This window comes from Fistularia commersonii, chromosome 12 (assembly GCF_037954325.1).
Source record: "Fistularia commersonii isolate RoL2024-O1a breed Wild chromosome 12, RoL_Fcom_v1.0, whole genome shotgun sequence".
Classification (NCBI taxonomy): domain Eukaryota; kingdom Metazoa; phylum Chordata; class Actinopteri; order Syngnathiformes; family Fistulariidae; genus Fistularia; species Fistularia commersonii.
This window is the reverse complement of record NC_141295.1, coordinates 7,110,046-7,133,400: the sequence shown is the minus strand read 5'-3', so window position 1 is coordinate 7,133,400 and position 23,355 is coordinate 7,110,046. Positions and strand designations below refer to the sequence as shown.

The following is a 23,355-nucleotide window of genomic DNA, read 5'->3' as shown; positions in this document are numbered from 1 at the left end:
CAGTGGTCAGTGGCCAACAAAAGGCTGGTGAGACTATTGACTCTTACGTAAGTGATTTGAAAATTAAAGCTCGGAGCTGCAACTTTGGGGAGCTGTGTGAGGAACTTATCAGAGACAGACTGGTATGTGGTATGAATAACGACCATCTCAGGAAAAGTCTTTCTAACTTTAGCCAAGGCAATTTCTGTGTGTCAAATTCATGAAGTGACGGAGGAGCACAACAAAACGCTAATGACCCCAATAGCTCAGTTGTACACGTGGATGCCGTGAAAAACAAATACGTGAAGAGAGAGAGCCATAAGAGAGAGTATGACAAAGCAAAATTTAATGCTAAACCAGTTGCTTCTCAGCACATTTCAAACTGCAACAACTGCGGTGGTATAGTAATCATATTGCAAAAAGAAGAAAATGCCCAGCTTTTAGCCAACAGTATTGTGCATGCAAGAAAATGAACCATTTTAGAAAGTGCTGTAAATCCAGACCTCAGTTTGAGAGGCATTGACAAAAGAAGACGGTCAACCAGGTGGACATGGACCACGAAGAGGGCAGTGACAGTGATACTTACTATGTAAATGGAATTATATTGGACAGCATAGATTCAGATTATGCAGAGACTCACACCAAAAATTTACTATGACAAAACAAGCCGACCTCTGAAACCTCTAACAGAAGGACAGGTAGTCAGGCTTCAAACACCGAAAGGATAAGACCACACAGAGTTGTGAAAGAAACATGCAAGGAGCCCAGATCTTACCTGATTCTGTTGGAAGGACAAACATACCGAACATTGATATGCAGAACAGAATGTGGACTCTGAGTGCCCAGTGGCTCAAGGCTCTGCTATGTTTATAGAACGCGCTCAGGTCGCATTAGTAAACCTAACCCCAAGCACAAAGATCACTATTGCTAAGAGGGTATTTTGTTAATTTCGGGTTAAGTTACATGATGATGACTCATTGAATGGTTATCACAGTTGTTTGTACACTATATTTCATTGTTTAGATATGTCATATTGCATGCTACCATCAATCAAGTATGGAATAAGTCTAACACTGTATTACTATTAAGATGTTGAAAATATGTTAATTGATAGAGGTTCCAACTAAGGAAAGGGGATTTAGAATATTGACTGTGGACACAGTAATATTGAATATGTATCCTATAATCTGTTCATTGCGCAGACGAGCTGTTTGTGCGCTCTTGCCTATGGGTACGCATTGCTACTCTCCCTTGTGCACGGTTCTTCAATAGAGTAAATAAGTGCTACTGGGATCTCCGGTCGTCTTTTACATAACACACAACATCAGTCCCTGACTCTTGCCTTTCCTCTTCTGACTCCGTTTCCGAACACGCCTTCCTCCTCACCTTCTTTGACCTACAGTAGCCCAGTTTCCAATGGTTCCCTGTAGGTCATTGGTACCCATGGCAGTCGTTGTTAACCCAGGCCTCCACCGATTCAGTTTGATCTGATTATTATGATTGATTCGCATGTTTGCTTGGGACCGGCTCAGGGAGACACTGGCCCGTGACCCCCCCCCCCCCACCACCTTCTTGCATTCAGTGCTTGCTTATGGGGTAGTGTTGCATTTCTGTAAATTATTCTTTTAAGCGTGTAGTCCAGACCTATGCTACATGAAAAGTGTCATGAGACAAGTGTGTCATGATTGGCGCTTTGCATATAAAAACTGACTTGACTCAACTTGACTTGACCAGGGAAAGTGGGCCTGGAAGGTCACTAAAAGGTTATTCAGTTTGATCCTTAAAGGGAATTTCACCTGCATTACAGAGGTGGATATGGTCATTGAATATTAATTAACCATGTTCAAAACCTCCTTTTTGATAGTCTCCTCAACGTTGTTCTCGGATTGTTGATGATACCAGTGTGCCTGACAACCCATTGGTGGAGGTGGAATGATATTACTCACGCTTAAAAGTTAAATTTTCACCCAAGTGTTTTTTTTGGAAAGCATTTGAACTTGAAAAAGTATGACCAGGCTTTACTGCTCTTAATGACTCCTCAATATGGGTAGATGCCTTTAAAGGATTAAAAGGTTCAGCACAGGGTCCAAGCTCAAGGAAACTCTGGGTGAATGTACGGATATTGTTAACTGCATATTTTTGTGCCAAAACAATCCATATCAATCATCCTCCCCTTGCTCCTGTCCTTTCCGAAGCAGAACTATAGAGTAACTAGGAGCTTTGGTCGAACATCCCCAGACTAATAACATGTTTCCAATGCATAGTTGACATCCAAAGTGAAGTTAAATTAGGAATTCTGTAAATATATGCCTGACCTTACCATGTATGGAGTTCCTGAAAACAGATGTGGGCCCCTGGGAGGAAATGTCTTTTACAGTATTGAGGCTTTCTACTGTGCATGTCCTGTCAGTGCTATTCATACAAATAGCTGTATTATGTTTCACTGATATTTTATTAATTATAAAGAAATTATAAATTATATATTACTATGACTTCAGTATTCAGTATTCAATATTGTCAGTTCATCATCAATGTACATTTTTCCGTTGTTAACATTTCTATTTAATTATCTGAATTGAATGAAAATGTTAGTTCTCCCTTTTTTAGCATGCTGATCAAGACGGTAATTATACATGGTTGATTGGTAATGTACCAGGAAAAAAACTCATGGGAAATAGTCATGACATGTCTGGGCCCTATTTTTCACCCTGAGTGGGTGAGTTTGTTTTTCAAAGGTTCACACACCCTATGGTTTGTTAATCTAAACTATATTTCACTTGAGTCTTGGGAGGGGTAGAAGAAATGTAGAGACTGGATGAAATAACTGTGCAAGAGCGAACAGGTATGTATGTGTGTGTATATATACTGTGTGGTGTATGAGCAACCATCATCTTGTCAGGCTGATTTTGTTTTGAGCCTGCCCGGCCTGTCAACACCAGAGGCAACCGGAAGGAAGTGATGCAACCAAAACTTATTTGTAGTTCCTTAAATACAGAGGCATGCTTACATTCTTTCAGCATAGCCTGAGACAAGTTTCATTTCAAGGATTAGAAAAGACTCTGGTTCTACTGTTTACTGCAACAAATTCTGAACAGGGACCACTGACAGCGTTTTATGCTAACTGGGACCCAAAGGTAATAGCTATGATTAAAAATTGTTGAATTTGATAAATAATTCTTTAAAATTAGCATACACTTTGACATATTAATTCTATGTGATTTATTTTTCATAGTTCAATGTTAAACTTAATTCTGGGGGTCTCACATTAAATCTGAACTAAGAGAGCTAAGAAAAATCAAGAAAAATGTTACATTTTGTGATAAAACTTGTGATAAAACTCTTTCACACTACATAAATGTATGATGGATTTGCATCCTGTAGTGTGTTTCACAGAATTCGCTTTAATCCAGATAGAATGTAAGAGCACCTTATTTAAAAGCCTATTAATTCAGTGATTTGTTTCAGAATGAAGGCTGCTATCATAACACTTTTCCTGATTGGGGCCTCTTATGCTATCCCAGTAAGTATTTCAATTAATAGCAATAATATAATTAAGTACATTATTTATTGAATAGGAATGTAATACATTATAAAAATGGTAATTTAAAAACATGGAGTTTTATTAAGGTTAAATATTTGACATTTTTACATGGCCTCAAGTGCTGCCAACTCCATCATTAGTGGGATAATAAATAAGAATCAATTCTGTCCTTATCAAATGAAACTTTTGTAGCTGTATACAATAACACCAACTGATAAACACCACTTCTGGGAAAATGTTTCAGGAGTGTCTTCTTTCTGTAATATCTGTCCCTTTTCTGATAGATCTCATTCAATGATGTTTTGGAATCAAACAAATTTGAAGCAAACTTGGTGAGTGTTTTCAGAGATACATTATTGTATTATATAAGTATGTTTTAGATTTTATAAATGTTGAAAAAGGTATTGTTTCTGAAATATCGAGAATATTTTTCATTTCCATTAGACATAGAGATATGTCATTAGCTGATGAAAATGAATGAATGTCAAAGTTGTTAATGTTAAGGATAATGTTGAGCGGTAGATACAGAGTAACATTCCTTTCTTTCTGTTTTCCAGGCTGAGAGTTTGTCTGCTTCACAATCATCTGATAGTCCGGAGACGCAGGTCATACCATCTAAATTTGATATGATGGGTTGATTCAGTTATTTTTTTTTTATCTATTTTTCTCACCTTTACTCTTATTTTCACCTCAGTGTGTGTTTAACAATGTTAGTACTACTCATAACTAAAGTATCACCTCAAATCAAGTATTTTGAAAATGTTTGGTTGGAAGACAAAATTAATCACACTCCCTCATCATATTTAAAAGTAAATGTAAATTAAATAATGTCAGATTTATTTAACTCTAAATTAATTGAATCTACTTCAGAGGACAAGGTGGGTTGCATCATACACGTTTGGGATAAGGTTATCAGGGGCAGGCAAACGTTTTCACTCGCAGGCTGAAATGGGTTCTAAAATTGAGAGGGGCTAGGCCATGAACAAATGGATGGAGTACTTGTGTGAGCTAGTAACACGACATAGATAAGAAGTACAGGTAAAAGCCAATGAGTAAAAGGATTTGGACATTTTTTCCAGTGCATCAAAGTCTGGAGTTAGTTTGGATCAGAGTCGTTCACTTAAATTGGATCTGTGAAGGGCTTTGTTGGTGTTTTTAGGTTGAACCAAACACTGTCAGTCTCTTATATGCCATCCTCCGGAGATTTACAAACATGGCTAATCACTTATTTGGAGGCCAGCATAAAACTTGCTTTGGTACTCGACTCTTTAATCGCATTTTGTCTGTGAAAAATTGTCTAAGCCGTGGCTGCCCATTCTTGTGACTGCTTTCTAACATACAGGCTGTAGTTATAATGCTTCATGACAAATGACTTGTATTCTTTGAAAACCGCGGCAGTTCCTTGCCGTATCAGGCATACGGCCATTGATCGGACTTCAGTGAAAAATATTTTGTTGTCCAGTCCTTATTAAACACTCTGCATTCACTGTCCACTTTCTGCTTCCTTGATCAACTCATTTTTACAGAAGAATTCAAAGGGCATAGCGAAAAAGTGACATAAAGAGTAACACACTACATTCCAACAAATGTCATTGTCTATGAGGAACATGGGTATTTCACAGAAAAGGTAAAATATATGAGATTTATTTCTATAAAATTTCAAGTTTGGCGGGCCGGAGTAAAAAGCCCAACAGGCCGTATCTGTCCCACAGGCCGTAGTTTGCCCATGCCTATTGTAGATATTTGTGTTAGTTATCAAAAAACTTAATTACAAGTGATTTTTATAAATGTACTTTTGTTTCATTGATTGTATTAATATTCAATTATCTTCAGAGTAACACTGGGCTGGGTTTTATATGTTAAATCATAGTTTAGAAATTATTTTAGTGAGACACTACATGTTACCGATGATGTCCATGACTGATCATCTAATTGTATTAACACATTTTATGATGGAGGAAATAAAATATTTACTAATTTTCAGACTTCAGGGGAAATAGCCTTCAATCACTTGAAGAGGATGAGGAAAAATAAGTTATTTACACATGTTATACTAGCATCTTACTTACATTACAGTATTACAGTCAAAATAAATGTTTTTATGATTTTATCATTGTAACAGACATCAGTGGAGAGCAGCATTCAGGCAAATGAAGAATATAAGGTATGATGAAAAAAAACATTCTGTTATTCATACCTAATTCACAATTTCGTACACACTGTAATGTCTGGTAAATTATATTTAATCTTCATACTTATAATGTGATTTTGTAAATACTGTACACACCTAAAATGAGAGTGACCGGCAGTCAACTCAAGATGATGGGGTAAAAACAAACTAAAGATTTTCTTTCTCTGTATAAATTGTCAATGGGTCAAAAAACCATCGACAATGCTCAAATGTTAGTATAACAAAAAAAAAATCAATCAAATGCAGCATTTCTTTCTGTCTTTAACAGATATTAGAAAAAAAATGACAATCAACAACCTGAAAATGATAGGATTAGAGAAAATGCTTTTTAAAAACATTGTATACTGTCATCTCTAATTTTAACCTAAAAATTCTTTGTCTTATTTTTCTATTGTATTTTTCCAGGTTAGCTTCACGGCTGAGACCAGAGATGACAACATGGGCAGTGAGGAGAATATCCGAAAAGTATAACAAAATTTAGCAGACACCAAGTTAACCACTGTGGCTAAATCTAAACTAGACTTACACAATATCTTGTTTCCCCTCACCAGAATTGGATTCAGAATTCACCAAGTGTCACCAGAGACCTAAGCACTGAGACCATCAGCAACACTCATGTTAATGTGGATTTGGATCACTTTAGATTCAGACAGAGAAATAAAACGGCTGGAGAGCACACGTTCCTGCAGCTAGTTGACAAAGTAGCAGACAACAGTGACTCCATCAGTAAAAACCTAGATAAAGATGAAGTATTGGATAGCAGTGAGAGTGTGGAGAGCACTGAAACTGACAGTAGCACAGAGAATAGTAAAAACAGTGACAGCAGTGAGACCACTAGTAGTCAAGAACCTGATGCCAGTGAATCTAGTGAAACAAGTAAGATCAGTGAGTCCAGAGACAACAGTGATGCAACTAAAAGCACAGCAAGCAGTGAAAGTGACAGCACTGAAATAGAGCGGATCAAGGATTGTTTCAATGGAACCCAGAGCTGTGAAAGTGATGAGTATTTCTTCCAGGATATAGGTGATGATGCTCAGCTGTTAGTTGAAAATCTCAGGGTGCAATTCAGCGATGGTTGGGGGGGTCCTTCTCCATAGACAATGAAGTTATGGTATGTGATGTGTCCAACCATGAACGAAAACACTGTTATTGTCGGGATGCTCCACGAATTACATTTGAATGTTTTGCTTTAGCTTTGGATATTTTGCTTTCATTGTGTGTGTATAGTTTATTTGTGTAAAGGGCATATATGGAGTGGCAATGGTGTCATGCTTAGTCACAAGATTTAGAAATATTGTCTGCAAAGAGAAATTACAGTAGTAATTGCATGAATTGTTTAGGTTTATTTTGAAAACAAACTATCACCACTTTTAGATTCCCAAATAAAGAGCAAATAGTACTATTTGATAAGTGTGTGTGATCAATCGGTAGATTTTCAAAAGTAGATGAAAAGTTGTTCAGAGGTTGGAGCTAGTAATGCCATGGTTGCGTGCGCAATCTCAAACTCAACACTGGATCAATACTATAACTGCGCTTGTACACTCACCGGCCACTTTATTAGGTACACCTGTCCAACTGCTCGTTAACACTTAATTTCTAATCAGCCAATCACATGGCGGCAACTCAGTGCATTTAGGCATGTAGACATGGTCAAGACAATCTCCTGCAGTTCAAACCGAGCATCAGTCTGGGGAAGAAAGGTGATTTGAGTGACTTTGAACGTGGCATGGTTGTTGGTACCAGAAGGGCTGGTCTGAGTATTTCAGAAACTGCTGATGTACTGGGATTTTCACGCACAACCATCTCTAGGGTTTACAGAGAATGGTCTGAAAAAGAAAAAATATCCAGTGAGCGGCAGTTCTGTGGGCGGAAATGCCTTGTTGATGCCAGAGGTCAGAGGAGAATGGCCAGACTGGTTCGAGCTGATAGAAAGGCAACGGTGACTCAAATAACCACCCGTTACAACCAAGGGAGGCAGAAGAGCATCTCTGAACACACAGTACGTCGAACTTTGAGGCAGATGGGCTACAGCAGCAGAAGACCACGCCGGGTGCCACTCCTTTCAGCTAAGAACAGGAAATTGAGGCTACAATTTGCACAAGCTCATCGAAATTGGACAACAGAGGATTGGAAAAACGTTGCCTGGTCTGATGAGTCTCAATTTCTTCTGCGACATTCGGATAATAGGGTCAGAATTTGGCGTCAACAACATGAAAGCATGGATCCATCCTGCCTTGTATCGACGGTTCAGGCTGGTGGTGGTGGTGTAATGTTGTGGGGAATATTTTCTTGGCACTCTTTGGATTGAGATCTGGTGACTGTGGAGGCCATTTGAGTAATGAACTCATTGTCATGTTCAAGAAACCAGTCTGAGATGATTCCAGCTTTATGACATGGCGCATTATCCTGCTGAAAGCCGCCATCAGAAGTTGAGTACATTGTGGTCATAAAGGGATGGACATGGTCAGCAACAATACTCAGGTAGGCTGTGGCGTTGCAACGATGCTCAATTGGTACCAAGGAGCCCAATAGATCATCTTTGGGATGTGGTGGAACAGGTGATTTGCATCATGGATGTGCAGCTGATAAATCTGCACCAACTGTGTGATGCCATCATGTCAATATGGACCAAACTCTCTGAGAAATGCTCCCTGCACCTTATTGAATCTATGCCACGAAGAATTGAGGCAGTTCTGAAGGCAAAAGGGGGTCTAACCCGTTACTAGCATTGTGTACCTAATAAAGTGGCCAGTGAGTGTATAATATACCATCACTGTATTGGCCTTTCAGGCAGAGCGACAGCTGTTTTTCTTTGTTTGAACCCATGTCCCCCTTTCCCTCCCTATTGTGAGCACTAAACAACTAATCACAGAATGCTCACTTTACCCCTTCCCATTCATGAAAAAAAAAACTCATCCATTAACTCAATGAACGAATCACTTTGTTGAGAATAGTCCCCCCACTTGCAAAGCAAACAACGCGCTGATGACTGAGCCCTACTCAGAAAAAGGGTGACTATAAATTAAAATCAGTAAAAGAATAGAATTCCCCATCACGAAATGGCACTCCCTTTGGAGAGTTATTAGAATACCATGTGTTTTCTTCTTTGGCTCACTAGGTGGCGACAAACTCTTTACCTCTGACAAATTTGATATTTTACTTTTTGATTTCAAAATTCAATAAACCTTTGAACAACTAATACCTTTTTTTCTTACAGTAGGAAGAATTATTGCAGGTACTGTAATTTCTTGCTAACAAAAAGATCGAAATTTGAGCTTTCTTTGAAACCCACTTTTAAAGGAGGTTAATCAGTTACACTAGAAAGTACTAACATAGTATGAATGTACTGGTAGTCTTATAAGTTTTGTTTCTACAATCTTCGGTCACTTTTCAAAACACAAGCTCTAGTGTCTTCTATGAACCAGGTAGTGTAAAACCTCGATTTTGAGTAAATCAAACCTTTTTTGATGTCTGATTTTACCCTTATTGTCTATCACTTGTCGCATCCAAGATAGCTAAGAAAACTTGATAAATGAAATATTCCTTACACATGATGTGATCCTTCTATAAATATTAGCAAGAATTTATCCAATTAGAAGACATCCTCAGCATTTGAATAAAAAAAGACCCATTTAAGCTGTTTCTAAACATATCTACATGTGTATGAAAATATTTGCGATCTAAGGATGGTGTTAACCCAGCACTTGTAAAACTATTTTTATTTATAACAGAGGCCCTACATACAAATTAAATGAAAAATAAGCACTTTGTATGTGTAGAAAGTTCATGTGGGGCATTAAGAAACCATAAAAAACAACATTTCTATTTAAAGCAGTTTTCAAAAATCATGGATTTTTAATAAACAATTAATCCCAATGCCAAACACAAGAAGATTCCCATCCTAATGCTTAATAATTGGATGTTCTGGGTTTGAGAGCACATTCTTAGCTGGGGAAGTGAGACTTCAGGTGCAACTTCAGGGCTGGGATAGTCAGGAGCTCTTTTTTGCACATGTGACAGTGGAGAGGTAGTTTCAGCAACTCACTAGTGCCTTCTTTGATTGTGACCTTTCCATTTGTTTCAAGCATCTCAAGGACATCTGTAGATTAGAAAAAGCATTTTGTCAAACCAACTGATCAGAACACTCAAATAACATGCAATCTTGTAATATTTCTAATAGCTGAAATGAAAACTCTCACCACATGACTCAATAAAATAATCCGTTGTAAATGAGTTCCAGTGCTTTTTGTTTTTCAAACAAGGAGAGTCAAAGTCTTGGCTGATTACATGGAGATGTAAATGACTGCAAGGTACAAACATATTTTTCATTCAATTAATTCAACAAAAAAAACTTTTCACGAAACTTTTTGTTTTACCGAAAACAAACCTCTTGGCTTTACCTTAGCTAAATAGAAAGTTCTGTGTGATTGCTATGATTGAAAAAAAGCATTGAAGTTTTCTCTGTTGGACTTTATTTAAACCGAAGTTGAGATAGTAACCTTTAATGTAGCCAAAATAAATACACAGGCAAATAATGGAAGGTTTCCACAAGGGACAATGAAGACAATTGAAGGTTTTCTTTCAAATGTGGTTAATAAAAATGTTTTTTGAGTGATACCTTCACCATGAAGACAAGACTAAAAAGTGAGTTCAATAAATAAGTCTTCTTAATGTCTTCACATTGTTTAAACAAGATGGAAATCACACATTGACATTCAGTTTGCTTTCTCTTCTTTTCCAAAAAATTGATAAACTACAACTAATCAAACACCTCAGACTGTTATGACTGACCTCATACTGGGGATGGCATGGTATCCTTGACGAAAGCACAGTGAGCTAGCATGTGGGCACTGCCGAATCAACTGGTCGGCAACTTGGTGCATGTGTCTCAACAGAGCACAGTGTTCCTCACGTAGGGCCTTCAGACTGGAAATGGACTGCCAGGGAAGAACCAACCAGTGGTAACGAGCCTTTGGATATTTATCTTTGATAACGATTACTTCGTCATCTTTATATACCTTTGGAAATGAAATCTGATTTTAGTCACAAGTCAAACTATGGGAGGGAAAAGCACAGCCAAGAATTCAGATGATCCATATTGAAAAAATAAAAACTAAATATGCACCTGCATTTTAGGGTCATGCATTGACATCTTTAGCCCATGACTCCAATGTCCAGCACTATCCTGTAAAAAATGTAATTTTTCATTCTGTTTGGATATTATAACATAATGTTGCAGCAAAGCCATGGAATCCATCATATCAAATTTCATGTAATTATTTGCATTGTGGGCTTTCTAATATGGTGAGTTTTGACACAAAATTGCCATCTGAATCAAACTTGAGAGCAAGTCGAGTTAAACTTTTAACAATATTGTTTTAAACTTCACCTTTAACAGAATTACTTCAACTTCTAGTGGACCAATAGTTCATAGTATATAGGATGGTTATATCTACAATACATAAAAAGATGTGATTATATTTTGTAGTGAGGAGCAGCTGTGCAATGGCTCTAGTTGACACAATGGCAAATATGTGTTATCGTACAACATGGCTTTAATGTAGTTATGTGCAATATGTTTGTTTGAGAGATGTGGGATGGTTTGAGTCAGGATTAATTTGCTTGTTAAGTGCTTACTTAGACAGAGTGAGTTAGTTTATTGAGATATGATCAATAAAACAAACATTATTGAGCATGTGTAGCCCAATTTTCCTCGCTTACACTACTTTCTTTAGCTCCCGAACTTGTTTCTGTTCGTTTAGCTGATATCACATGAGAACTCTTGGTGAGGTTCTTTCTTTTCACTGAAGCCAGCTCTCTTGGTCTTTTGGGGTTGCCTTCCACATCTTCCTTGAACAGGATATTGTAGGAGTAGAGTTGATTGACCATACAAAGTTGCTGCCCAGGCTTCATTTGGACCACATTACCATGTCCCACCGGCACGGTGTCAATGCAGGTGGGGTTCAAGCCCAGCTTTAAAATAATTAGGGGCACATTGGTCAAAAACAAGGCTGAAAACAAAGATGAGTTTACAGCAATACTTCAATGTATTTTTATGCTTCTTACCTGCTTAACTTTGACATAACCTTTGTTGCAATCCGCTTTCAACTCAACTGGGTGACAAGGGTTAAAAATTGCACTAGTTTAATTTAAGCAGGATGCAAATGGCTTTAGAAAAATCATTTTTTCCCAGAAGATGCAAATACATAGGTTAACTTATAAGAACAGGGGTAGGAGCACACACCGACTACATCATGTGCAGACAATGTCATCTGAAGGAGACCAGTAACTGTAGAGTAGTGCTGGGTGAGTGTAGCCAGACAGCATAGGGTGGAGGTTTGTAGGAGTTGATACGGTGACAAGAAAGGTGAAGAGGAAAGAAAAGGAGCAGAAATGGGAGAAGTGTTATGTGGTTTACAGTGAGGAGTTGAGAACGGCTCTGGGTGGTCAGGGAAAGGTAGCCATTATAATTATGGTGATTATGGTAGCAGATTCATCTTTGAAAGTGACAAGGATGGATAGGATCATGATTGAATTCATCAGAGAGACAACACATGTTAGATGTTTTGGAGATAAGGTCAGCGGCCAGCCTGAGATGGTTTGGTCATGTACAGAGAAGAGGAACGTGAATATATTATAGAAGGATTATAAGGTTAGAGCTGCCAGGCAGAAGGCCAAGAGGCCAAAGAGAAGATCTATGAATGTCGTGAAAGAGGACATGAACCTAGTTGGTGTTAGAAGAGGATACTGAGAATAGGGTTAGAGAGGTTGATTCGCTATAGCAACCAAACGAACGGAGTAGCCAAGAGAAACAAGTTAAAACATCACTTCCAATGAGAGGTTGAGCATAATGTAGACGTGAAAATAGAATATTGCATATATCAAGAAAGTTATATGTAGCTGCAAAGGTGAGGTGACCCAATACTTTGCTTACCTTGCTGCCGGGAACATTTTTTGTCTTTAATAGTCGTTTCTGGACCTCGACCGAGGACAACTGCCTGAAGATGAGCCAGTTTGATGGGTTGATGAATTCCTTCCTGACTGACAAGCCAACAACTTGGCATTTCAACATTCTATGCAATGAAATCGCAGAGACACAACCTAAAGGTCGCATTTAGATTGAGCAGCGTCTTTCTTTTGTTCACTCGGAGACTGTGGTCTTGTCGTGTGAAAAATACGTCACGAGATTGTTGTTACGTGTCAGCGAAGATTCCAGAAGAGCGGTTTACAAAAGTCTCCATATGAATGCCCATATACGTGTATCATCAAAGGTAAGATTCATCTTGCAAGTGCACGTTTATGTCTTGTTTTTACCCGTGTCGTCGTGAAAGATTGGATTATCTTCAGATAACAGTTAGCTGAGTGGCGGCTAGTGCATTAGCATACGCTATTTTTTCATTGGTCAGGCTGACAGGCTGGGCCTCAAAGAGTAAACCTCGTTAATGCTAAAACCAGGTAAAATAACATAATTAATACATACCGTGTAATATCTATAGTGAGGAAATGGATTATACACATTCCTTCATGTTCATATCCTCGGTTAGTAACGTATCAAGTAAAAACGAATTTGAAGATGAAATAGAACACTCAATTTTAATCTTAAGTAAACATTCACGATGCAGCTGTCGGACGTCGGCAAAGGTTAGCGACTTTACCTGTTAGACGAGCTGAGTAGAGTGTTGTCAATTGTCAATTTAATAGAGGGCAGTTTTTGTAAAATAGCCACACACATTTAAAAGCCCAGCATCTCGTCTTTATTATTTGTAAAAAATGTTTTGCCTTAAAATAAGATTCCCTACAGATATGGTTTTTGTGTGGTATATTAAATTGTAAGGTAATTCAGTAATTGTTGCTGAATATGACAGCTTTTAACTTTTTTTTTCTTTACGAAGGCAAACAATCAGCAGTAGACATGGTCAAGGAAACAGGCTTCTATGACATATTAGGGATTAAGCCTAATGCGACTCCTGATCAACTTAAACGGGCATATCGCAAACTTGCCTTGAAATATCACCCTGACAAAAATCCTAAAGAAGGTGAGAAGGTAAGAAAATTAATTTTTCACTCGAAAAATAATTCTGAAACATAGATAAATTTGTATGGCTGAGAGATAGACTGTATGTTGTGATGAAGTTTAAAATGAAAATCATGGGACAATGGCTTTTTACAAATACTTTCATAATCTAAACAGGTTTTGATTTTAGGCATAGGATTTTATTAGATTATTTAAATTGTATTTAAATGGTATTTAAATGTTTGTATAATTGTACTTTGAAACAAAATATGATCTTGTCAAAGAAGTTCTTTGTTTCTTTAATAAGCAGTGTTATATTTCTCACTTTCTTGCTTTTGCTCCTTTGTAGTTCAAACAAATCTCACAGGCATATGAAGTGTTGTCAGATGCACAGAAGAGAGAGATTTATGACAAAGGGGGTGAAAAAGCCATAAAAGAAGGAAGAAATTGTAGTGGTGGTGCTGGTGGAGGACGCTTTTCATCACCCATAGATATCTTTGACTTGTTTTTTGGAGGTTTTCAGATGCACAGAGAGAGAAAAGGTACATATATACTGAAAATAAATTTAAGTGCCTGAAGTAACTAGTTTGTATTTCTGTTTTTTCATTTGGCATATTGACATAGCATTAGATAATACAATAAGTATCCTTGATGGTAGGTGATATTCTTAGTGAAAGAGTCATTTAAATTCCATTTGATTAGAATATACATGCTGCCTTATGTATATCTGTCTGTATTTATGATCTTATGATCTGTGAAAAGTCTTACACTGGAATATTTGTTCCTGTAACTACAGGAAAGAATCTTGTGCATCAGATCGTAGTCACACTGGAAGATCTATATAATGGTGCCACGAGAAAAATTCCTATCCAGAGAAATGCTGTTTGTGAAAGATGTGAAGGTATGCCATAAAACACAACTAAATGTTTTGAGTGAAAGGTAAATTTTTACTGCCTACTAATCTCAGGATATATTTCATCAAGATTTTTTTTTTAAGAATAAGAATAAGAACAACTTTATTTATCCCGAAGGACATTGTTGTGCCAGAGTTACAAGAAAAACAACAATAACAAAAATAACAATAATAAATAATAGTAGAAAATTGTATAAACAGTAAAGATGCCATAGCTTATATTTTTTTAACATGTTATCAATCATTCTTATCTTATATGAAGAAGTAATAAAGCAAAAGAAGTAAAATGTTGGTAACCAGATTAAAAATCTTGTTCTTGTAATAACAGGTTGCGGTAGTCGTAGAGGACCAGCTCAGATGTGCGTGGTGTGTCATGGTACGGGCATGCAGCTGCGTATGCACCAACTAGCACCGGGTTTGGTCCAGCAGGTGTCCATCATTTGCCACAACTGTCATGGCCAAGGACAAAGAATCACTCAGAGGGATCGCTGCAAAGCATGTGGAGGCCGTAAGATCCTACGACAAAAGAAGATATTAGAGGTCCATATTGATATAGGTGAGAGTGAAGGAAGTGCTGTTGATAATGTAATTTTAAAATAAAAATGAGGCACACCCCATGTTAACCTCCTCAGGAATGAGAGATGGGCAGAAAATAGTTTTCCATGGAGAGGGTGATCAGGGACCAGGACTTCAGCCAGGCGATGTCATCTTTGTCCTGGACCAGCAGGAACATCCATTTTATGTCAGGTAATGGACTCAATGTTATCCAGGGTGTTTTTGTTTCTTATTTTATATGTATAAAAAGGGGCAGTAAATTCCACATCTTGGAAATATCTTCTTTTTCAACCTTTCATCAATACAGTAAAAAGTCCTTTAATTTACCCTATTCAGAACAATTTCCTTCTCAGAATCAGATTAACTCCTATCACAGTTTGACTGTTTTTTGTCAATATGATTAACGTTTCGCATTGAATTTTAGATTACTTTTGATTGGGGGCCAGTATGTGTGCACCCCTTATTAAAATTCAGTGAATTGCATCCTTACTTTATAATCTAATATTAACATAAAGTAATGCAGCTTGAGTCAGACTTCAGTGGACATGTTGGTGAAGGCAATAGAGGGGATGAAGAAGTGATGGGCAGATTTGGTATCCAGGATAGGAATGCAGAGGGACAGATGGTGGTAGATTTCGCAAAAAGGATGGAAATGGCTGTCGTGAACACCTTTTTCCAGAAAAAATAGGAACATAGGGTAACTTATAAGAGCGGAGGTAGGAGCACGCAGGTAGACTACATCTTGTATAGACGAGGTAACCTGAAAGAGATCAGTGACTGCAAAGTAGTTGTAGGTGAGAGTGTAGCCAGACAGCATAGGATGGTGGTTTGTAGGATGACTCTGGTGACAAGGAAGATGAAGAGGTCAAAGGCAGAGCAGAGGACAAAATGGTGGAAGCTGAAAAGGGAGGAGTGTTGCATGGTTTTCAGGGAGGAGTTGAGAAAGGCTCTGGGTGGTCAGGGTGAGCTTCCAGATGATTGGACAACTACAGCTAGTGTTATCAGGGAGACAGGTAGAAGAGTACTTGGTGTGTCATCTGGAAGGAAAGTAGATAAGGAGACTTGGTGGTGGAATGAGGAAGTGCAGGAGTGTATACAGAGAAAGAGGTTAGCAAAGAAGAAGTGGGATACTGAGAGGACTGAAGAGAACAGACAGGAGTTCAGGGAGATGCGGCAAATGGTAAAGACAGAGGTAGCAAAGGCAAAACAAAGGGCTTATGATGACTTGTATGCTCGGTTGGATAGTAAGGAGGGTGAGAATGATCTATACAGGTTGGCAAAACAGAGAGATAAAGATGGAAAGGATGTACAACAGGTCCGGGTGATTAAGGACAGAGAGGGAAATGTATTGACAGATGCTAGAAGAGTGATGGGAAGATGGAAAGAGCACTTTGAAGAGCTGATGAATGTGGAAAATGAAAGAGAGGCAAGGGTAGAAGAGGGGACTATTGTAGACCACAAAGTAGCACAAATTAGTAAAAGTGAAGTGAGGACGGCATTGAAGAGGATGAAGAGTGGAAAAGCAGTTGGTCCTGATGGTATACCTGTGGAGGTGTGGAAGTGTCTAGGAGAGGCAGCGGTAGATTTTCTGACTAGATTATTCAACAGGATCTTAGAGAGTGAGAAGATGCCTGAAGAATGGAGACAAAGTGTGATGGTGCCTATTTTTAAGAATAAAGGGGATGTGCAGAATTGTGGCAACTATCAAGGGATAAAGTTGATGAGCTATACAATGAAGTTATGGGAGAGAGTATTGGAAACTATACTGAGAGCAGAAGTCAGCAGTATGGCTTCATGCCTAGGAAGAGTACTACAGATGCAGTATTTGTGTTGAGAATGCTAATAGAAAAGTACAGAGAAGATCAGAGGGAGTTGCATTGCGTTTTTGTAGACCTAGAAAAAGCATGTGACGGGATGCCAAGAGCGGAGCTCTGGTATTGTATGAGGAAGTCTGGAGTGGCAGAGAAGTATGTTAGACTGGTGCAGGACATGTATGCTAGCTGTGAGACACTGGTACGGTGTGCTGTAGGGGTAACAGAGAAGTTCAAGGTGGAGGTGGGACTCCATCAGGGATCAGCTCTGAGACCCTTCTTGTTCGCAATGGTGATGGATAGGCTGACAGATGAGGTTAGACAGGAATCCCCATGGACCATGATGTTTGCGGATGACATTGTGATCTGTAGTGAGAGCAGACAACAGGTAGAGGAAAATCTAGAGAGGTGGAGGTATGCTCTGGAAAGGAGAGGAATGAAAGTTAGTTGCAGCAAAACAGAATATATGTGTGTGAATGAGAGGAACTCAGGTGGAACAATGAGGCTACAGGGAGTGGAGATCAAGAAGCTGGAGGATTTCAGGTACTTAGGGTCAACAGTCCAGAGCAACGGAGAGTGCGGAAAAGAGGTGAAGAGACGGGTCCAAGCAGGTTGGAATGGGTGGAGAAAAGTGTCAGGGGTACGATGTGATAGAAGACTTTTAGCCAGAATAAAAGGAAAGTTGTACAAGACAGTGGTGAGACCAGCGATGATGTATGGACTAGAAACTGTTACAATGACCAAAAGACAGCAGGCAGAACTAGAGGTTGCAGAGATGAAGATGTTGAGGTTCTCTTTGGGAGTGACCAGGATGGATAGGATCAGGAATGAGGCTATCAGAGGGACGGCACATGTTCGATCTTTTGGAGAGAAGGTCAGAGAAGCCAGACTGAGATGGTTCGGTCATGTACTGAGGAGGGATTGTGAATATATTGGTAGACGGATGCTGGAATTGGAGCTGCCAAGCAAGAGATCTCGAGGAAGACCAAAGAGAAGGTTTATGGACATAGTGAGAGAGGATATGAAGGTAGTTGGTGTGAGAGAGGAGGATACAGAGAATAGGGTTAGATGGAGAAAGTTGACTCGCTGTGGCAACCCCTGAAGGGAAAAGCCGAAAGAAGAAGAAGAAGAATACGCCTTGACTATTTTTGGAAAAATGATTGCAGCTGAAAACATTTCGACCTTCATTAAGAATGACAGCTGTGTCCTCTAATTGCTACTGGATGGAAAACACTGCTTGTACTTCAGGCAAAACTGTTTGGTATCAGTTGAAGATCATCAATTCATTTTCTGTGGTGTTAATGCAAAATCATATCTTTCTATAGCTTTAAAAGCTTTTCAAAAACTAATTAAAAAAACTAATAAAAATAAAATGTAAGAAAACCTTTTTCTATTAGTTTCTTGTTTTGATTTTTCTTACTATTTTTTTTTTTTTATTATTTTTTTGTAGTTTTATTAAACAGTGCAGGTCCTCCATTTGTTTCACTCCGGCTGTGTCATGCTTGTTGGGATGGTGAAGAACTTGTCAGAATTGAACTCGTAGCCGTCTAATGGGATAAAAGTGCCGTGCATATGTGAGGTGCAACGTGCACCAACTTGCCAGCGAAGGTCAAAAATAACATGCTGACTCGCTGAAATTGCGCAAAAATGCCTTCTGAGTGGCAGCCCTCTCCACTAGTTGTTGGAGGTGGAGGACGATGACTTGCTCAGCGCTTGTTCAAAACAGGGAAGCCATCAATTGCCTTGTGTTTGTTTGGCTGTAGAGTCAGGCTGTGCATCTTTTCATTTGAATTAATGGCCATCAAGTAACATAGAGCTACTCCAGAGCTCCACAACAGTAACTAAGTAACTAAGAGCAACAAGTTAATTGTAGTTGCTCGAAGAATTTACTGGTAAAAGTTTAACAATCCCAGGATAAATATGGTGAACTTCTGCATTCAGCTTTAAGTCAGCTACTTAGTGTAAAAATGTTCAGAATTTTGCTAATGTGGCAATATGATTCAGTAAGTACTTCAAGAAAATTTGAGCTGAAGATGTCTCCAGCTGTTTTCATAAGTTTTAAAAGGAATGTCTGGTCAGATACTATTTTCCAGATGATGTCAAGACACTAGCTACTAGACATACTACTTTTTCATATATTTTCAGCTATTTATCTACTCATCACCTCACTGTCATTTAATATTCAACTCAAACTCTTGCTCTTTCATCATCCATTAGTTGATGTAGACTAATCATTAGCTAGTATTAACCTTTCTGTGTGGAGTTTGCATGTTCTCCTTGTGTCTGCGTGGGTTCTGGCTTCTTCCCACAGTCCAAAATCATTGGACTGTGGACCTCATTGGACTTCCAATTATTGGAAATTGGAAAAAATTGGGAAAAACACCCAGAATGATTGTTTGTCTGTATTTATGGCCCTGTGATTGACTGGCTACCAGTCCAGGATGTACCCCACCTCTTGCCCATTGACAGCTGGGATCCAGCGTCCCCCGCAATCCTGAATGCAGGATAAGCGACAAACGACGGATGGACAAATGGACGGATGGACGGATGGATGGACAGACGGATGGACGGACGGATGGACGGACGGACGGATGGACGGACGGACGGATGGATGGACGGACGGATGGATGGATGGATGGATGGATGGATGGATGGATGGATGGATAGACATTAATCTTTCTGTAGTGTTTGCATTTTAAACTTGGTTTCATTTTAAACGTATTCTGTTTTTGATTACTGTGAGCATTTTAAACCAGTTCAGTGAAGAACATTATCCTGCAGTGCATTACCTATAAGCACAAAAGGTACCACAAAATATTTAATCAAGCTAATTATGTCATCAAAAATGGCCTCCATAGTAACATGTTTTCTCTTCGTCATGAACAAACGCATCTAACTGGAAGAGAGTGTTGTGGCGTCTGGGGTGCATGGAGCACCTGGCCAAGAGGGGAGATATGGAAATGAGGCAAGGACTGTGGGATGTTGGGTAGGGACATAGAGACACATTTTAAAGATTAATTTTTATTTGGTGAATGGTATTCAGTTATTGTGTCTTTATGTTTTAATCATGTTGTAAAAGGTTTAGTTATCTCACAACTCTTTAGTGAGGTAGCGAGACAGTTTAATGGGCTGCTGCCGTTGCTCTTAATCTATAGCTGTTAAAAATATATGGTAACTTTGCAATACACCTGCCTTGTCATTACTAAAGCGCTAAATCCACCACTTGCTACAATATTTCAACTTTTTTCTTGTAATCATATTTTTGCTGTTGGTTCCAGGAGAGGTGGAGACCTGGTTATGTCGATGGAGTTACAGTTGGTAGAAGCTTTGTGTGGTTTCCAGAAGCCTGTTAAGACACTGGACAACAGGATTCTTCTTGTAACTTCTCATCCAGGTCAATTTAATGTTTTACTAAACAGATGGCCCTCCCCATTGTTGTTCATATGGCTCAGTGGCTGTGCAGGGGATGCTTATTGTTCTTGGGCTAATAAGTTGCAATATCCACAAGAACACAGATAGTATCAAACTAAACACAAATTGTTTCGCAGAAGGCATCATTTGCTCAATTGCATGACTTTTGTCTGTGACATCACATCATTTCACATTGTGAAGATAAACCATATCTGTGATATAAAAAACCTTGGCATTGAGGCCCCTTTAACATCAAGATAATGCATGTACAAGTGATTTGTTCTTTTGCCAAACATTTCTTAACTTTCTTTATGATACAGTTACATTTTGTTTGTTATGTTTTTGTTTACCACAGGGGAGCTAATAAAACCTGGAGACACAAAATGCGTCTGCAGTGAAGGGATGCCAATGTATCGTAGACCATTTGAGAAAGGGCGCCTCATTATTAACTTCTCTGTAAGAAACTGGTACTTTTTTCTCATGCCTTTTTGAAATATTGTGAGGACTTTGTGCTGTGCTGCAAAAACTTAATGCAATTAAACTTTTTCCATTAGGTGGTGTTTCCAAAAGCCAACTTTCTTCCAAAGCATAAGCTCAAGGAGCTGGAGCGCTACCTCCCTGTCACAATGAATGCAGAGCAGCCAGACAATATGGATGATGATATCTATATCTACACAGATTTGGAGGACTGTGACTTTGAGAAAAGAAGACGACATAATCTTCAGCCATACTGCATTGATGCTGATGGTAGCAATGCAGTTCAGTGCCAGATGTCTTAAATCACATCTGGTTTGTTTAAATTACAGAAGACCAATCCCTTATCTCTTAAAAACAAAGCACCTTTTTGTTGATCATTTGCACTTTTATTTCAAATTTCATAAAACTGTATCATAGTGCCATCCAGATTATTCTTCATTTTTGGAAGGAGCAGTTTCAACACCCCAAAGTGGGGCTACTCATTGTCTTTGAGAAAGTGTTTTTCTTTTTGAGAAAAGAGAAGAAAAAGCCTATAAAGACTACATACTTTTTCACATGGTAACTGCTACAAATATAAATTGATTTAACCATAGTGTTACTACATCAATTTGTTGTCTATTGGTGGTTTGGTTCATTATTTGTGAACCCCTATTTTCAGATCTTGGAGATGTGATTGAGGATTGAATGCCTTTGAGAATTCATGCTCATTACCTCCTTAAGGTGAGGAAGCTGCAGAGTGTGACAAAGATATTAATTTAAAATTTCACATTTGTACAGTGTCAAGGTTAAAACTCTGAGAAGATATTTATGAAGAGATTGATGCACTTGTAGTCTGTTCTGCTAACGCTGCCCTCATTGTGGTGATTTTTTTTTTTTTTGAGTAATAGAATAGCTATTCTATCCCGTTTTTTTTTATGGTCCAGAAAGAAGTGATAAAATGATTCACTGTTTTTGAGCTGAATGGATTAAAATGCTTTTAAGGTTCTGCTATCAATAAAATTTTAAAATGTAAATATCTAGAGCCAATATGGATCTGAACTGAAAGATATCAAACTCACTCTGGTAAGTTTAGGCTGTAAGTACAGAATGTTGGAACTTAAGTTTTGGGTGACATTGGTTGCTCTCCTTTTATTTTTATTTTTTTTCAAGAATTATGTGACAATTTACCAATTATTAATTGGCTGAAGACCCATATTCATGATTTTCATGACAGACTTCAGTGAGCATTTTTTTTTGAACAGATTCAATTTTAAAATTTGAGTTCTTAGTATGTGGGAGTAATTTAAGTAACTTCATACTGAAACCTGAAAGATTCCAGCTACTTATTATTGTCATTCTGAAGTTGCAGCACCACTTAAGTAAAGTGCTAGTGAAATTGCAGATTGAGATAACTTTTCAGCAGAAAGCAGGCAGATATTAGTAAAAACATTTCAACCACTTGCATCTGGCAAAAGATCAAATTATAGTCTATTTGTTTACAGCTGTTGCTTCTACCAATATTATTTTTTATTGGAGGAGGTGTATTCACTGTTTTTATTCTTTTACATTGTATGGTCTTTTGTGGTCAAATGTTTAATTGTTGAACTTTTTAGAATATAAAATATTTAGCTAGCAGCATTATCTGTTTATTGTTTTTTTTCATTCACTGTATAAAATGCTTATCTTGCAGAGAGGTTGATGGTGGAGTGGTAGCCAATTCCTGCTTACTTTGGGAGAGAGGCAGGGGACACCCTGGACCAGTTGTTCATTGATCACAAAGCCACATACAGAGAAATACCAGAATCAGAAATACTTCATTGATCCTGGAGGAAATTGGGTGTTCTCAAGTGCTCTATACAGAAAGAGATCCAACTAATAAATAGAAAGAGATTATCAAGAATAAATAAAGATGTTAAAGATAATAAAATATAAATTGTGTCCAGGTTTAGTACGTTAAAAATGAATAGAATTAGATGACAGATGACAAGAGGTGAGAGGTGGGGTGTTATTTCTGGCTTTAGTTGTACAGTTTCACTACAGGCAAGAATTTCATCCTGTGCTGCTTGGTAGTACACCTTGGTGGAATCAGTCTGCTGCTGAATGAGCTCCTGCCATTGGTCAGCATGTCATGGAGTGGGTATGAGGGGTTGTTGAGAATTGCCCTCAATCTCAGACAACATTCTCTTCAACACCACTGTTAAGAGAGTCACACTTCAACACTGTTACCTTGCTGCCCTTACAAATTAATTTATTAAGTCTGTTAATAAGAATAAGAATAACTTTATTAATCCCGAAGGAAATTGCAGTGCCAGAGTTACAGAAAATATAACAGTATTAAATAATAAAAGAAAGGCAGAATTAGAAATAAAAATAAACTATAAACTATAAAGTGTTTCAGTGAATCTATAAAGTGTCTTAGTTAGCAGTGATAAAACTATAAGTGTCTTAGTAACAAGTGAGGTAAGGAGTGCACAATAGTATGAT

General features: G+C 38.2%; 3 protein-coding genes across 5 annotated transcripts; 2 read left to right on the top strand and 1 right to left on the bottom strand.

Moving 5' to 3' along the window:
• Positions 1-2,942: 2,942 nt before the first annotated feature.
• Positions 2,943-7,118, top strand: scpp1 (secretory calcium-binding phosphoprotein 1). The gene is made up of 7 exons (XM_086156777.1): positions 2,943-3,113; positions 3,445-3,499; positions 3,805-3,852; positions 4,078-4,125; positions 5,643-5,684; positions 6,117-6,176; positions 6,263-7,118. Exons 1-7 carry the CDS (start codon positions 3,094-3,096, stop codon positions 6,806-6,808), a joined length of 819 nt encoding a protein of 272 aa, XP_086012903.1. The 5' UTR covers positions 2,943-3,093; the 3' UTR covers positions 6,809-7,118.
• Positions 7,119-9,543: 2,425 nt separating this feature from the next.
• On the bottom strand, positions 9,544-13,028 carry aptx (aprataxin). Of its 2 annotated transcripts, none has more exons than XM_086156776.1 (7): positions 12,646-13,028; positions 11,778-11,824; positions 11,406-11,684; positions 10,837-10,896; positions 10,503-10,729; positions 9,911-10,014; positions 9,544-9,810 (listed from the first exon to the last, which is right to left on the bottom strand). In XM_086156776.1, the coding sequence occupies exons 1-7, from the start codon at positions 12,773-12,775 to the stop codon at positions 9,656-9,658; spliced, it is 1,002 nt and encodes a 333-aa protein (XP_086012902.1). In that variant the 5' UTR covers positions 12,776-13,028; the 3' UTR covers positions 9,544-9,655. The 2 variants fall into 2 exon arrangements, with proteins under 2 accessions (XP_086012902.1, XP_086012901.1); XM_086156775.1 differs by having other exon boundaries at positions 11,433-11,684; positions 12,646-13,008.
• On the top strand, positions 12,849-22,509 carry dnaja1 (DnaJ heat shock protein family (Hsp40) member A1). 2 transcript variants are annotated; one of them, XM_086156773.1, is made up of 9 exons: positions 12,849-12,982; positions 13,604-13,755; positions 14,075-14,267; positions 14,522-14,626; positions 14,967-15,194; positions 15,271-15,385; positions 20,283-20,398; positions 20,771-20,871; positions 20,970-22,509. In XM_086156773.1, exons 2-9 carry the CDS (start codon positions 13,624-13,626, stop codon positions 21,192-21,194), a joined length of 1,215 nt encoding a protein of 404 aa, XP_086012899.1. In that variant the 5' UTR covers positions 12,849-12,982; positions 13,604-13,623; the 3' UTR covers positions 21,195-22,509. The 2 variants fall into 2 exon arrangements, with proteins under 2 accessions (XP_086012899.1, XP_086012900.1); XM_086156774.1 differs by lacking the exon at positions 12,849-12,982 and having other exon boundaries at positions 13,605-13,747.
• Positions 22,510-23,355: the final 846 nt, after the last annotated feature.

What these genes read in the sequence shown, in the direction of transcription:
- scpp1 (XM_086156777.1), top strand. Translation starts at nt 3,094, where the DNA reads ATGCTAACTGGGACCCAAAG. An exon ending in AGGCAAATGAAGAATATAAG is followed by an intron (nt 5,685 to 6,116) that starts GTATGATGAAAA and finishes GTATTTTTCCAG; the next exon opens with GTTAGCTTCACGGCTGAGAC. An exon ending in GTGAGGAGAATATCCGAAAA is followed by an intron (nt 6,177 to 6,262) that starts GTATAACAAAAT and finishes TCCCCTCACCAG; the next exon opens with AATTGGATTCAGAATTCACC.
- aptx (XM_086156776.1), bottom strand. Translation starts at nt 12,775, where the DNA reads ATGCCAAGTTGTTGGCTTGTCAGTCAGGAAGGAATTCATCAACCCATC. An exon ending in GTTATGTCAAAGTTAAGCAG is followed by an intron (nt 11,685 to 11,777) that starts GTAAGAAGCATA and finishes ATTATTTTAAAG; the next exon opens with CTGGGCTTGAACCCCACCTG. An exon ending in TGCATGACCCTAAAATGCAG is followed by an intron (nt 10,730 to 10,836) that starts GTGCATATTTAG and finishes TCATTTCCAAAG; the next exon opens with GTATATAAAGATGACGAAGT.
- dnaja1 (XM_086156773.1), top strand. Translation starts at nt 13,624, where the DNA reads ATGGTCAAGGAAACAGGCTTCTATGACATATTAGGGATTAAGCCTAAT. An exon ending in GATGCACAGAGAGAGAAAAG is followed by an intron (nt 14,268 to 14,521) that starts GTACATATATAC and finishes CTGTAACTACAG; the next exon opens with GAAAGAATCTTGTGCATCAG. An exon ending in TGTTTGTGAAAGATGTGAAG is followed by an intron (nt 14,627 to 14,966) that starts GTATGCCATAAA and finishes TTGTAATAACAG; the next exon opens with GTTGCGGTAGTCGTAGAGGA.